General features: G+C 40.7%; 1 protein-coding gene across 1 annotated transcript in view; it reads left to right on the top strand.

Annotated features, from left to right (window-relative positions):
* Positions 1-8083, top strand: part of COL3A1 (collagen type III alpha 1 chain) — a 69303-nt gene extending 61220 nt beyond the window's left edge. The window contains exons 38-51 of the mRNA XM_051622911.1: positions 132-185; positions 441-602; positions 717-824; positions 1251-1358; positions 1746-1799; positions 1984-2091; positions 2668-2721; positions 2832-2939; positions 3987-4040; positions 4265-4372; positions 4860-5142; positions 5655-5842; positions 6018-6260; positions 6896-8083. Of these exons, the coding sequence (XP_051478871.1) occupies positions 132-185; positions 441-602; positions 717-824; positions 1251-1358; positions 1746-1799; positions 1984-2091; positions 2668-2721; positions 2832-2939; positions 3987-4040; positions 4265-4372; positions 4860-5142; positions 5655-5842; positions 6018-6260; positions 6896-7042 (1779 nt within the window). The 3' untranslated portion in view covers positions 7043-8083. The remainder of the gene's footprint in view (positions 1-131; positions 186-440; positions 603-716; positions 825-1250; positions 1359-1745; positions 1800-1983; positions 2092-2667; positions 2722-2831; positions 2940-3986; positions 4041-4264; positions 4373-4859; positions 5143-5654; positions 5843-6017; positions 6261-6895) is intronic.
* The last annotated feature ends 6548 nt before the right edge of the window (positions 8084-14631 follow it).

Raw genomic sequence — 14631 nt, 5'->3', positions numbered from 1 at the left:
CAGAACATCTAATTAGGGCTTTGGGCAAAACAGCTAAATACAATTCAGTGTCAGCTCTTGTATAAAAATCAATTTGTTCATGTCTTTCCAATCTTCAGAAAATTACAACTAAAAGTATTGATCTCTTACAGGGTGCTGCTGGTTTCCCTGGTGCTCGTGGTCTTCCTGGTCCCCCTGGTAACAATGTAAGTTGTCTTACCCCCCTTTTTCTTACCTCGTGGGCATATTTGGAAATATATTAGCATAAGAAACTATAGAAAGCTGTATTTACCTTGATATATAAGATAAGCAAAAGCATCCTGAATACGATGTGTGAATTTGGGGAAGAACTTCTGCTGAAGAGAGTTTATTCTCCTCTTAGGTGACATGGAATAGCAGTAAGCGTGTGCTACAGTTTCACGTACCACAGCTCACACTCTTCTCTTTAAATTTCCTTTTAGGGTAGTCCAGGTCCCCCTGGTAATGCTGGACCTGCAGGCAAGGATGGACCTCCCGGACCTCCTGGTAGCTCAGGTGCTCCTGGTGGTCCAGGACCTGCTGGAACAAGAGGTGAGCCTGGTGCACCGGGCGAAAAAGGGCCACCAGGCGCACGAGGAGAAAGGGTGAGTATCCATCTCGTGAGGGACAGTTCTACTAATTGACAAGGACTATGTTTGACAAGAATAAACTACCTAGAAGATCCTCAATATTGACTGATCTGACCTTTTCCCAAACAGGGAGCACCAGGAGAACCAGGTCCTCAAGGCATCGTTGGTGGCCGGGGTAACACAGGTTTACCAGGTCTGCGCGGCCCCAGCGGCCCGCCCGGAATGGCAGGTGCCAAGGTGAGCGCGTGCACTGCTGAACTGCCCCAAAGCCAACACAACTACTGCAGTCCAGCTGCTAAGAGTAGCTATAACCAGCTTTGCCCAATTGTGTCTTTTGGTTTTTTTCACCAGTGTTTTTTGTTAACTGCTTTGGCTATTATTTTTGGGCCCATAAAAAGACACATACCCATTTATTATTTTTTAATTGACAAAACAAGGAACATTCCTTGGGTTCAATGGCTTCACATGAATATTACTCAGAACAAAAAGAAAGAAACATTCAAACTTGACCAAAATGTTTATTTTGAGTCTTCACAACGACCAAAGTCACTTCACTTTATTAGGTCTCCTTCATTATCACTGCATATTTAGCTACAGCTGCACAATATGATGGGGTTTCACAAGTACATTACCTGCAATGAAATCCTTTCCCTTTTTTTTCAGGGTGAAGATGGTAGACCAGGAACCAATGGTGTCCCTGGAGAACGTGGTGCTCCTGGTCCACAAGGTCCTATTGGACAAAGAGGCTTACCTGGAGAGCCCGGCAGAGATGTGAGTGGATGTGTCAGACCTTCCTGCTAGCTCGTGAGTTACAGACAGGAGGCTTGGGGACTACATATGCTTTAAAGCTCAGAAAGTGTCCCCCAAGTGCCTGATGCACAGGGGCCTGGGCTCAGGTAAGGTGGTGAGCCTGCTGCCTCTGCTATTCCACTACCTGTGGATCATGTGCCTGTCTCACTGGGAACTGAACTGTGCTGCCTGTACACCTACAAAATAATGCAGGTCTGACAGATGTTTTAGGGGCCCCTCCACCTCCAGGAACTCCTCCTTCTTGAAAATTTTCTCTTTCTTTGATAAGCATTATTTAAGCTTACTGGCAAACAAGCTGTCTATTGATCATTCAGCTTATGAACAAACTGTACCACTCATTTTTTTCAGGGTAACCCTGGCTCAGATGGCTTGCCTGGACGTGATGGATCCCCAGGAGGCAAAGTAAGGAATCACCAATATGTTTAGATTGACAAATTCTTGTTATGTAGAGATGACAGTATACGTAGCTAGTTCTGTGCTATGTAACTTACTCCTTGAATCTCTTCTGCTCCACTGTATATGCTCTTCACACTGTAGTTATGGAAAACATTTAATTTCTTGTCCTGTCAACTGTGACTGCCTGCAGGGTGACCGTGGTGAAAGTGGTTCTCCTGGCCCTCCTGGACCTCCTGGTCACCCTGGACCTGCAGGTAACGCGGGTGCACCTGGAAAAGCTGGTGAAAGAGGATTTCAGGTAAGACCACAGTAAATATCTTATTGCTTATTTACATACCTTTCCTGCGAAAAGTCCATTTCATGCTGTAATACAGTGGAATTTTGGAAGATACCATACATTTGTTGCTGTCATAGCTTCTTGGCATCGAGGACCTCTTTTATAGGAATATCAAGGGGAAAGACCTGGCAGTTTACATTCCTGATAGCTGGATATAAATTAAGCTGAAAACCCACGTACTCCTTAGGATGCCAAAAAGCACATCATCCCACCAGGCCCTATCTTAGCTTCCATCCCATCTGGTGCTCATGTAGCACAAGGGATGTTTATTTAAACTAAGGGAGTAGCTTTGAGCATGACTGATGCCAGCAGACCTTGAGCACTGAGCACCTCAGGGCTCTACTGCATGTGGTTTGTATCAGTGCCTACAAGGAAGGCTAACATAGGGAGAAAAGGAAAAATTACCAGCTTTCTTGCTGATGACAATGTAGAACTGTTTCTACCAGCTGCTGCCTTTGGGCATCGTGTTTACCTGGAATTAAAAGGGTGGTGTGTTCATGTCCAAGTGATCCATACCATCTTCTTATTGTGTCACAGGGTCCACCTGGCCCTCCTGGCTCTGCTGGTCCTGCTGGTGCTCGTGGTCCTGCTGTAAGTCATATTTAAAGCATTTGTGATATCATGCATTCATTGCTTCCTGTTATTTGGGAGTTTTTCTTATTTCTTTATATATTTCTTTTGTTGTAAATCTACTCTTAAAGGGTCCTCAAGGTCCTCGTGGTGATAAAGGTGAAACTGGTGAAAGAGGCAGCAATGGCATAAAGGGTCATAGAGGATTTCCTGGTACCCCTGGTCTCCCTGGGCCTCCTGTGAGTATTTTGCATTGAACTGGGAATTATGGCTGATTTTAGTTCCTGTGGTTTGCATCCCAGGTAACTAGTTAGCCTTAACTAATTTACTGAGGAAGGAAAAAAAGTATAAAGAACCTGTGTGATTTGACTGTCAGATGCCTTCAGAAATATTTGTCTGTCTGTTAGAAAGCTAGGGTAGGCACACATCTAAATCCATGAAAGAGCTACTCAGAGGACAAACACCTCTCTCCTGTCATGCATCTTTTGCAGTAACTACAATAATAGGGCATAATGGGCATGAAACTACAAAGTACTCAGTTGTTAACATGGTTTGCCCCACTGAACAGTTCTTAATGGCTAAAAGTATTGAAGGCTAACAGCTGGGCATGGCCTAGGCATTTATGACAAGCACAAACGTTAAGAAGGATTTATACTGAAAAGATTTACTAATGGCACCCACCATACAAGTGACCCAAAATTCACCTACATAATCTACCAATGATGGCAAAAGATGGAAGTGTTAATTGTAAAAGCCACCAATACCAATCTATTTAACAACACAGTATAACATGTTGGCTCACTTATGAGTGAAAAAAAAAAACAACTGAAAAATTCTCACGTGCACTTTGACAGCGAGATGATCAATAATATTTATGGCTTGGCTCTTGGTGGTGCACACACAGAGCAAATTTTTAATACCTTCGAAAACATGAGTGTCTGTCAAATTATTTAAATAACTTTACTGGTTAAATGATTTTATGATAATATGCAGCATTTTGAGCCTATATTCATATGAATACAAGATTTCATCCAAAGCTAGTTGATCTCAGTTGGTTTTCTTCCATTTTGGATGATATTGCATCACTAATAGTTTTTCAAATAGAGAATGTGATCTTTTTTCTGGTTAAGGAATGGTGACCATTCCTCTCATATCTGACACAGGCTTTTTATAAGGATGTGTTTCATATAATCTTGAGGATGTTTCAATATCTCTATTTGAGGTACATCCAGCCAGACACAAAATATTACTGGGAGGTGTATGACTTACTTATCTTTTCTTCACAGGGTCCCCTGGGTCCACAAGGTGCAATTGGAAGTCCAGGAGCTTCAGGTGCAAGGGTAAGAAAACCTCCTCAGTTAGCATCATTCAAAGGAAGAGTCAGACTACTGTAAAAATAACAAATAAATTATTATTATTTTTAATTGGCCATCTTAACAGGCAACTGCTGAAAAAAGACACCTGACAAACAGTACAGAAATATTTGAAATTTCTCACAGATTATTTCTGAATTTGAGGTTATCTGGTAAGCTTTTTGACCATGTTGTGTTCAATGTTGTTCTAGGGTCCCCCGGGACCAGCCGGGCCACCTGGCAAAGATGGTACAAGTGGTTATCCAGGTCCAATTGGTCCTCCTGGCCCCCGTGGTAACAGGGGTGAAAGTGGCCCTGCAGTAAGTACATTGTGTGCAGACAAACGAACCAACCTTCAAGGATTATTCATGAAACATAGGGTGCTCTCCCATTTAAATATCTCCCTCAGAAAATCCTGTACACTATGGACAGAGTTAGTGGTAGGAGGTATCCAGCTGTGAGGGCTAAATAAAAAAACACAACTAACCACAGAGCATTAGTAGTTCAGTATAACCCTTCTGAAGCCAAGAAATTATATCCTCTGGAGCCGGGTGCAAAGCTCTTCTTCTCCTTCTCAAAGCCCAGTCAGAAGAAGGACAACCACAACTTGATTAAATTAGGAAAAAGAATAATCCAATTTTTGGAAAATAAATGCCCAGAAAGTCTTTAAGAGTTGTTTACACACAGCGAGAACTATTATTTAATAAGTAAGTAAGTTAGATTATTCAAGCAAATTAAGTCCCACACAGACTTTTTGGGTTATTCTGTGATCTCTAACCACCATTGTGTTTGCTATTTTTTGTTTAGGGTCCACCAGGCCAGCCTGGTCTTCCTGGTCCTTCTGGCCCTCCTGGTCCATGTTGTGGTGGTGGTGCAGCTGCCCTGGGTGCTGGTGAAAAAGGTCCAGTGGGCTATGGGTATGAATATCGAGATGAGCCAAAAGAAAATGATATCAACCTGGGTGACATCATCTCTTCAATGAAATCAATTAACAACCAGATTGAAAACATCATCAGTCCCGATGGGTCACGGAAGAATCCAGCTCGTAACTGCAGAGATCTGAAATTCTGCCATCCTGAGCTCAAGAGTGGTATGTTAGGGTTTTGTTTTCACCAGCAGTACAACATCTGGACTTTTTTTCCATGAATGCTGTTTTCTTTGAGTATTTAAATGCAAGGATGTGCTATATCATTATTATATATATGTATGTATGTATATATGTATGTGTATATATATAATATATAATAATTTTATTATTTTAAAAAAACACATTTCATTATAAAGATGAAAAATGTAATAATAGTTTTAAAGTTTAATTTTCTATGTATTTGCACTCTGAATTCAACTCTACCCCTTACATGCTTATAAAGGACCATTTAAGTCCTGTATGTATTTCAAATGTCAGTCATATTACAATATTCACATGAACTCACCATATTTTTATATCATCTTATTTTCTGTGGCCTCTCATCTGTCAAAATTAATATGCTTTCCCAATTTGGCTCAGGAATCTGGCATAGAAACAAGCTCCACCATCAGACAGTCAGATTCTGCTCCAAATAAATTAAACCTCTTAACACTTTTTTTTTTTTTCACCTGTAGGAGAGTACTGGGTTGATCCCAACCAAGGCTGCAAGATGGATGCCATCAAAGTATACTGTAACATGGAAACTGGTGAGACCTGCCTCAGTGCTAATCCCAGAACTGTGCCAAGGAAGAAGTGGTGGACCAGCCAAAGCAGTGGAAAGAAACATGTTTGGTTTGGAGAATCAATGAACGGAGGCTTCCAGGTAAGACCCTAGCACAGGTAGCAGCCCCAGAGCTCGCACAGGTATCGTGCTCACCTGCATCTCAACAAAGGAGTAAAGAATCCTGACATTTAACTAAGCTTCTCATTTAGTGTGTGAAATAATAACCTTAGACATGATCCAACAAAACCTGTTTCTTATGTATTGAACTATACAGTTCAGCTATGGAGATCCTGAGCTTCCAGAGGATGTCTCAGAAGTACAGCTGGCCTTCCTCCGCATCCTCTCCAGCCGTGCCTCCCAGAACATCACCTACCACTGCAAGAACAGCATTGCCTACCTGGATGAAGCCAGTGGAAATGTTAAAAGAGCTCTGAAACTGATGAGCTCTACAGAAAGTGAGATCAAGGCTGAAGGAAACAGCAAATTCACATACGCTGTTCTGGAAGATGGCTGTTCTGTAAGTAAACAAGAATTTAGTGTGGTAATTTAAGAAAGAATTCCCTCTAGAGGACTAGACCCATAATAAAGGAAGCAAGAGCTTTGGATGACCTGGGTAAGGAAAGGACACAGTTACACCTAATTGGGGCAAATTAGATTCTGTACACCAGAAGCGTCACTGCCGTGGCAACTGTAGGAGGTGAGGCACACTCCCATTTAAATCTGTGCTTTACAGGTATCTCCTTGCTTGAGAGCCACAGTCAGTGAGAGGCCTCCAGTGAAGTCACATGACTTCTTTAACATGAATGTGAAGAGCTACCTCGTGACTGCTGTCAGTTTATCCTGCAGCCACTCTCCAAACAGTTTCCAGCACACAGAACATATTTCAGTCCTAAGTCAGGGCACTGATACTGCTCCAGAATACTGTCCATCAAGGTCTACAAGCCCACAAGACCTCACATAAAAGGTTCAGGCATAAAGAACATGTCTGCATGTTCAGTTCTACAGAGACTGCAACCAGCTTTCCTGGTGTTACTGTCACACAGTAACATGGAAAGAGAAAGTATGAAATCCAAAAAACTGTAAGATAACTTTCACATAGCTCTACATGGATCTCTCTAACATGTTTTTTTCCTCTTCTTTTTAACTTCACAGAAACACACTGGTGAATGGGGGAAAACAGTCTTTGAATACAGAACACGCAAGACAGTGAGGCTGCCTGTGGTTGATATTGCACCCCTAGATATTGGTGGTCCTGATCAGGAGTTTGGCGTGGACATTGGCCCGGTCTGCTTCTTATAAATCAAAGAATCTGCTCTTTCTGAAACCCCAGCAAACAGACTCACACTCCAACTGTGCTCCTTTGTTTTAGCCTGGTCAGCTAGTACAGGTGACCATCAATATCCCAGTTATTTATTAACAAAATTTCTGGGGGATAAAATCAATTTGATATTAAGGGTTATATTTTTTTTTTGCTATTACACAAAGTACAGTAAAAATGCTTTTTTGCTCTATTTTTTTTAACAAATTCCACCTTCAAAACATGTCTCCGTGGTGCTATAATACAACTTCAACACTTAATAAAACAACACTGTGTTCTATCAGTTGAATGTCAGCAAATTTACAAAGCACTGATTGCTCCCAGTACCAAAGTTTACCCTTCTTTCTAAGATGCAGTCCATAAAGCTAGAAAGACCTCCCTGTTTCAACTACCTCAACATGGACAGAAACTGGGATGAGTCTGATGAGTCAAACAACAAAAAAAATCAACCAAACAAATCTATCTAAGCCCATTGGCCAATTCTGTGGAATAATTTGGTACAAAATTGTCTATTTCTGTACTGATTAGCTGTGGAAAAGTACAGTGTATCTTTAGAGTTTAATACCTTAATGTCAGTAGCCACCATAATTTTATTGTTGGATTGTATTCTGTTATCAAAGGTGCTTCTCTACTTTCCTGTCATTGCTGGTCAAGACCACTAAAAAATTAGGGAAGTGTAAAAGACTAATATGATGGTGCTAATGTGTTTTTTCACTCCTAACTCTGCAAGTCAGGGTTATTGACTTGCTTACAAAAAAATTAAAAAAAAAAAAGGTAAAGGATGAAAAGCAATTGTAAATGTCTCCTGTCAAAGATCATCATTGGCATATCATAGTTGAGAACTTTCTCCCTTCACTCTGTAAAAGTCAATAAAGATGCAAAATTGTGAACTACTTCTGTCACGTTAACACATTTATAGTGTTGAAGGTTAACCATCTTTGTAAGCTTTTATATGGTTGTTGGTCTATTCCTTACAGAGACACATAATAAAATATCTTAATAAAACTCCTTGTTTCATAAAACGGACTTGTAAAAATTTATTTTACTATCTCTTTCCTCACACAAATTAATCAGCAGGAGACAACTCTTGCACCACCATCTAGCATCTGGGTATTTTTTTATGGCCATTGGAACTAAACAACCTCTCCATCCCCACATCTTAGCAAATATTCAAGGAGATGCAATTACATTAATTTGGTGGTGCCTGAGCTTCAGGCCAGAAGAAGGAAATTAGCTGCACACCAGAAACTTATCTGGGCTGTGCAGCCTCTCCCGGAGTAAGATGCTGGTAGGTGCTACCTGGACATTCACATGAAGGAAGAGACAGAGCCTGTCTCCATGCTCCACACCCCAGGGTCATTAAGGACTCTCTACAACAAGGTCAGACAACAAAAATTAGGGAGAAGAAAATAATAATAAATCAGACTTTTAAAAGCTCTCATTGATTATTATAGAGCATGCATCCTCTGAGAATACTTTCTGAATTGGACCAAAGAGGAAAATTAGGCTGCTTTTAAAGAAACCTCACCAGGTGTGGGTCTGAGCCAAGACACTGCCCTGCTCTGCCATCCTGGAATTTGGACGTGCCCAGACAGCACCAAAGTAGAGACCTTAACAGCACAAATGCATCATCAACACTGCCATGACTGCTTAATGCCACATAAAAGAATAGTGCCAAGAAAGGAGAAGTACAGTGGCTCTCACAGGAAACCTCCTCATTTGAAGATAGCTGCCATTTATGGAAGATGAGCATGACATGTACTTCATAATATTAATCTGACATAAATTATACAGCAGGAAGTCCTTTGACTGGAGTTGAAATTTTAAGAAAGCAATTGCTCAGAATACTGCCTGGTGGAAATTGCATTGGAAAAACCTGTTCTTAATCAACCAAACCATAACAAAACAAAACAAAACAAAAAACAAACATAAAACCTCTGTAATCTCCAGTCCTACTGTGGCCAGTGAATGGCTGGGAGCAGCTACTCAACCTTAAACCTTTGACTGATTAATAATTTCTACTAATGAAAGTTGATTAAAAAAAAAAAAAAAAAAAGGTTAAAAAAAAAGTAAAAGGAGGTACATTTTTCACCACAAGGACAGTCAAACATTGGAACAGTCTCCCAAGAGAAAGAGTAGATTCCCCCACCTTGGACAGTTCTAAGCCTCAGCTTGACAGGTGCTGAGCCTCCACATATAAACTACAGTAGTACCTAGAAATGGTAAATATAATTTAAAAAAATGAATCCTACCTGTGACTTTTCAGGCAAGCAGCACCATTACTCACTGTTATAGATCCGCACATCGAGTTCATAGACTTCAGCACTCTTAGGAATAACTCCTTTTGGACAGATAACTGGTAGAGGCCTTTCAAGGCTGGATGGAAACACCCAACACCTGCTTTCAGGCCCTAAGATAAGTTGATTTTTAGGTACATATTCAAATCCTTTGGCATATACATTTAAAACTGATTGGAGAAAACAACCCCCAACAATACTGTAGTCTACATACCTGAAAAAAGAGGCATGAAGTTGACAGAGGCCCAAACAGGAAGCTGCCCACACAGTAAGAAAGAAGACAGACATCAGACATTTCTCATTGTCATCCAGTCACACATTACACCAGCTGATATTCATACACTTCAAAGCACTGCATGACCATGGATCTTTGGGTAAGAATAGAAACTAAGCAAAAAAAGCCCACCAAAAACCCCTGCCTCCAAGATTTTCTTGGATCATACTAATGGCTTCAAGATACCACTAACTTAAATATTTGCTTGGAACTTCACCTTTCCAGTTAATTACAGGTTATCACTTAAAGATGTAGCTCTTTTGAGGGAAAACAGAGCTTTTATTCTGGTGAACGTGGACTGTTGTCCACAGCATGGCCACTATTTCAACAACTACTTCCTACCTTCTATAGAAATGATGGTGTGTTTTTCTTTAAAAAAAAACACCACCACCACAAAACACCAACAACAATCCAGCAAACCCTTCTGTAAGTGAAAAATTCTGCTAATTAGGCCCTAATTTTAGACAATTTATAAACAAACACCTGGAAGTCATTTACACAGCCTCACCCCCCCTCCCCCCCTTGGGCAACAGGCCAGGGCTTCTCCCTGGCCATCACACCGAGCAGCTGCGGTGGCTCCAGGCAATGCTTTAAAAGCCCCCACAAGCCCCTTGTTGCACCCTTGGTGGGTGCAGGCTGTTGAACCACTGCAGCAGCAGCTTGGCTCCAGCTGTCCTCCCTGCTGGTGGCAACCACCTCAGCTACTGGCAAGAGTCAATCCTTCAATGAGTTTGTGCCCCTGCAGCTCTTCACTTTGGGGGTAAGTCTACAGCTAGAACTGGGCCTGGGCAAACAGTTCCTTCTGATGGGGTGGTGATGGTTTCTGAGCCTGAATAGCTGCTAGGGAATTCTTCTGGCAGCTGCCTCATTACCAACAGCTTTCCTTGCCAAAAAAAAAAAAAAAAAAAATCAATTTAGACAAATAAGCAGCTTGTAACTGTCACATGTAACACCAGCGAAGCAGTCTTATGCCTCCACTTGCAGGCAGTAACTTGGAGGAGAAGGTGTCCAGGAGACTTTAGAATTCATAAAGGGGAAAGATCCCACCACACACTTTGCCACACCATGGCTGACCTGATAGCTTTAGTACAGAAAGTTAATTTCTAGTGTTTATTGTCAGCTGCGTATTATCTAAATAAGCTGGAAAACTGTGTTATTTTGGAGGCCTGGTTATTATTTATTACATAAAAGCCTCATTGTCATTGCCAAATTAGAATATATGTAATTTTACAGGTAACGTACCCATTTCAACCAAGACTGAAACCCTAATGGTTCTTTGAAAAATCATTCCCGTTTCTTTCCCCTAGGAAAGAAGTCGGGTCTGGCAGGCTCCAATTTTTAAACCAAGTGCTTCTCCCCTGGAAACGTGAGTAATGAGACACTTGTTGCACTAATCTTAAGTTACAGTCATATATGAAATACGATGATGATGATGATTTAGCATTTTAATTAATGTGTGTTTGTAATCAGATGTCCTGGATTATATCTTGTTATGGCCTTGAAGAAAATCTGTAGAAACCTAGATGTAAAGGACTAGAAGAGAAAGATACTTTTCAGGAGGCTTTAGGATTTGGGAGGAGGTGCTTTCTGAGTTTCTGCCTGCTTGTTTACTGGGAGTAGATAAGCTGTAACTCTCACTACACTGAGGGATTCCTGTTCCAGGATGAATGGAGTCCACTAGACCAAAATTCCAATGGTCTTCCCACCTGTTTGTTGTCTCAAAATAGCTTCAGCCTACCTGGTATCTTCTGGAAGCACTGACTGTAACCCACACTGTTGCTTGTGATATCTCTTTCCTAGAAGGCCATTGGTCATATTTTCTGCTTTTGCCTTAAGTTCTCCCTGGAAAAGCTATGCTTATCTCATGTTTCCCTTTGCCAGAGAAGGTTCATGAGAAACTGCATTACCTCCTTCCCATATGCCCTTAGTCATGGACATCTCTGGATTAAGGGTCAAAACTTACATTTTGTTGCTGAATCCATATCCACATCTGCTGAGAATACAGTCAGTGAAAGATCACTCTTGGAGGCACTGGAGATGTTCTCATTTCAGGGAGGTTTTGGGAATGTTCTTATCATAACTCACATTTCAGCTTTACTGTCTTTCTTATAGTAACTCCCAGCTACCTGAAAAAGTCTGCTCATTCCTCCTCTCAGTTTGGTAGTGTCTGCAAAGCAGAGATAAAGATTCCTATCAGGAAATGGCTGAACTGACATGGCAGCAGAAAATGCTTTTGACTTACTCGGGTTTCTGTGCAGAATCTCACAGCATGTTCTTACAGGGCAGAGGCTCCTAAATTGCAACAATGGCTCCTACAATTGCCACAGTCAATGTCGTTTCTTTGTCACAGGGAAGATTGCTCCCTGCCAAATATGTAAAAATATTTTGCTTAAGTTTTTAGAACTGTAATAATGTTTGTTTAATTGGTTTCTTATAATCAGGTTTTTCACTCAGTTGACTGAAGCAAAAACCCAGTTTTGTGAAGCTTTATCAGACATGAACTTGCATGTTTTTTTCTGCACAAAGTCTAAATAAGGGTGCAGCCTTGTTTGGGGATGGATAGTAATGCCTCAATCAAGGAAGCAATTTTGCAATATAAACAACTGATAGTGCACCATTCTCTGATACTGACAACACAACAGATCATAATGATTATGAAATATTATTTAGATAACCCTTAGGCTGGAGTTTTTGAAAGAGGGATTCTCAGTCTCACAGCAAGGAACAACAGTGAGGCCAACTGGCTCTATGGGTTCATAGTTTTTTTGGCATTTCTACTTCAGCTACTGAACTTTTGATTTTGTTTCACCTTTTGTAATAACAGGTTTTTTATAACACCATCATTGCCCAATACTATAATTTTTACCTTGTTTTCTCTACGATATTTGCCTACTTGCAGGAAGTCTTTTTTCTCTTCCATTACCATTTCTACATTTCCATTTACATGCCAGGTTGGATGGGGCTTTGAGGCCTGGTCTAGTGGGAGGTGTCCCTTGCCCATGGCAGGGGTGTTGGAACTCGATGATCTTTAAAGTCCCTTCTAACCTAAACCATTCTGTGATTTTGTTCTGCTTTTCCCTTTTGCAATTGCTTTACTCCATCTTTCTGGAATCCTGTTCTTTTTATAAATACCCTCTAGCAGCAAAACCAACTGCCTAGCAAGTAATAAACCTTCAGTATAGCCTTAGTTTTCTGAAAAAAAAAACCACCAAAACTTAAAAATCCATAGATTATGACAGCATTTACCAGCCCAGTAACTACCTGTCCCAGTTTCAGGCAGCTACCTGATATAAAAGAAACCTAGAGGTTCTTACCCTACAGTAATAAGGAAAATAATGCTTTTTGCTCTTAACCCCTTTTTAGACCCTTTACTTACCTTCAAAGAAGGGTGAACTCTGTTCTCATTCTCCTCTATTTGCTTGGCATGTTTTGTATACTTTGGTTGTGTTGTTTCTAGCTCTAATGCTAGAAACATTAATACAGACTAGAATCCTTCATAACTCTCTGTGCTGCTTGATGCCTTCTCCCACTGCATGTAGCGCTCCTGCTGCTCTACAGAATCTTTTCAGTAGCCAAAACTTAGAGCTGAGTATTGAGGATGGCTAGAAGGAAGCTAACAGATGGGCAAGGGAGGCTCCTGGGAGGGACAGGCCATGAGATTTGACCTTAAGCTCTCTTAAGCTGACCTTAAGAGAAGACCTTAAGCACACAGAGACAAGAGAATAACCACCTAGCCAGAGGAGAGTACCACCACCAGCAGGGAAACTACAAGGTCTACAGGGAAAGGGAGTGGAGGAGGTGCATCTTGAGCTGCTCCACCAGACTTTTAAAAGAGCAAACACTCAGCCTAAATGTTAAACCTTCATAGTCACTCTAAACTGAGCATAAATCCAAAACTGGGATTCAAAACCCCCCTCTTGTTCAGGGAGGATGTAACCTTCTTTGTCTCACATGGTAAGCATCCAGAGCTGCTCTGTACAAAGAGCTCTCTGCAAGAAGGCTGTGCTGCAGCAGGGAGGCTACCATCACATTTGACATAGGCATTCAGAGTTCCTGGGCTCCTCTAGGAAACACAGAAGGAACATTTTCTTTTTTCTTTTTACAATGTTAAGATTACTTAATTATACAGTAAATAAATCAATATTAATATTGCCTAGCTAAGCCACTGCCACTTTAACTGATCCATACAAAAACTGTAGCACTGTGATCCAGGTACATTCTCCGTATTTCTTCCTGATCAAAATAAATTAAGATAAAATATCAAGTAGGAATAAGAGAGAAAGCCTTGGAGAAGGTATTATTAAACTCTTAAAAATGTAATATATTTAACATAAAGGTGAAACTAATCAATAGCAAAATAAGAATATGCTTTGCAATATTTGAATCTCAATTCTTCACTGTGTTTGCAGACAAACTTTTTCATTTCTGGCAACATTTATCATAACCTCCCAGGTCTGATGATCCTATCTGAAAGATCTTTCAAAGATCTTTCACATTTTTTAACTCCCCTTCAAGAACATATTTATTCAAGGTTTAAACTTGAAAGCAAACTGAAAGTAAAATATACTGTAAAAAAGTGGGCAGTGTTAGGAGACACTGCCTGAGAAAAGAAATCCAAAATGGATTGTGCTAGGCAGCTGTATAAAATCTAAGCCCTGAAGGTGAAACACGAGTGCTAAAAAACCCTCATAACCTTATAGACCAAAGCTGTTGCTTTTTGTACTTGTCCAAGTCTGTGATCAGCTGTGCAATTACATTAAAAGTTTGGTATTTGCTACCCCAACTTCAGTGGCACAGGAATGGTAAAAGCACCTTCAGAACTCACAAATCCAGAGGAGTTGGTTAAAATCAAATTTTAAAATAACCCAAATGTTTTTTTTGTCTAAAAGGTCAAGCTAAGCTACCATATCATGATGTCACCACAGGTGTAAATAGAGTAAGTGCCAAATTATGAGCAGTGAATAACAGAATTTTACCTGCTGGATGAGATTTTAGTGTT

Source organism: Apus apus, chromosome 6 (genome assembly GCF_020740795.1).
Source record: "Apus apus isolate bApuApu2 chromosome 6, bApuApu2.pri.cur, whole genome shotgun sequence".
Lineage (NCBI taxonomy): Eukaryota > Metazoa > Chordata > Aves > Apodiformes > Apodidae > Apus > Apus apus.
The sequence above is the reverse complement of the archived record's forward strand: the minus strand, read 5'-3'. Positions and strand labels throughout refer to the sequence as shown.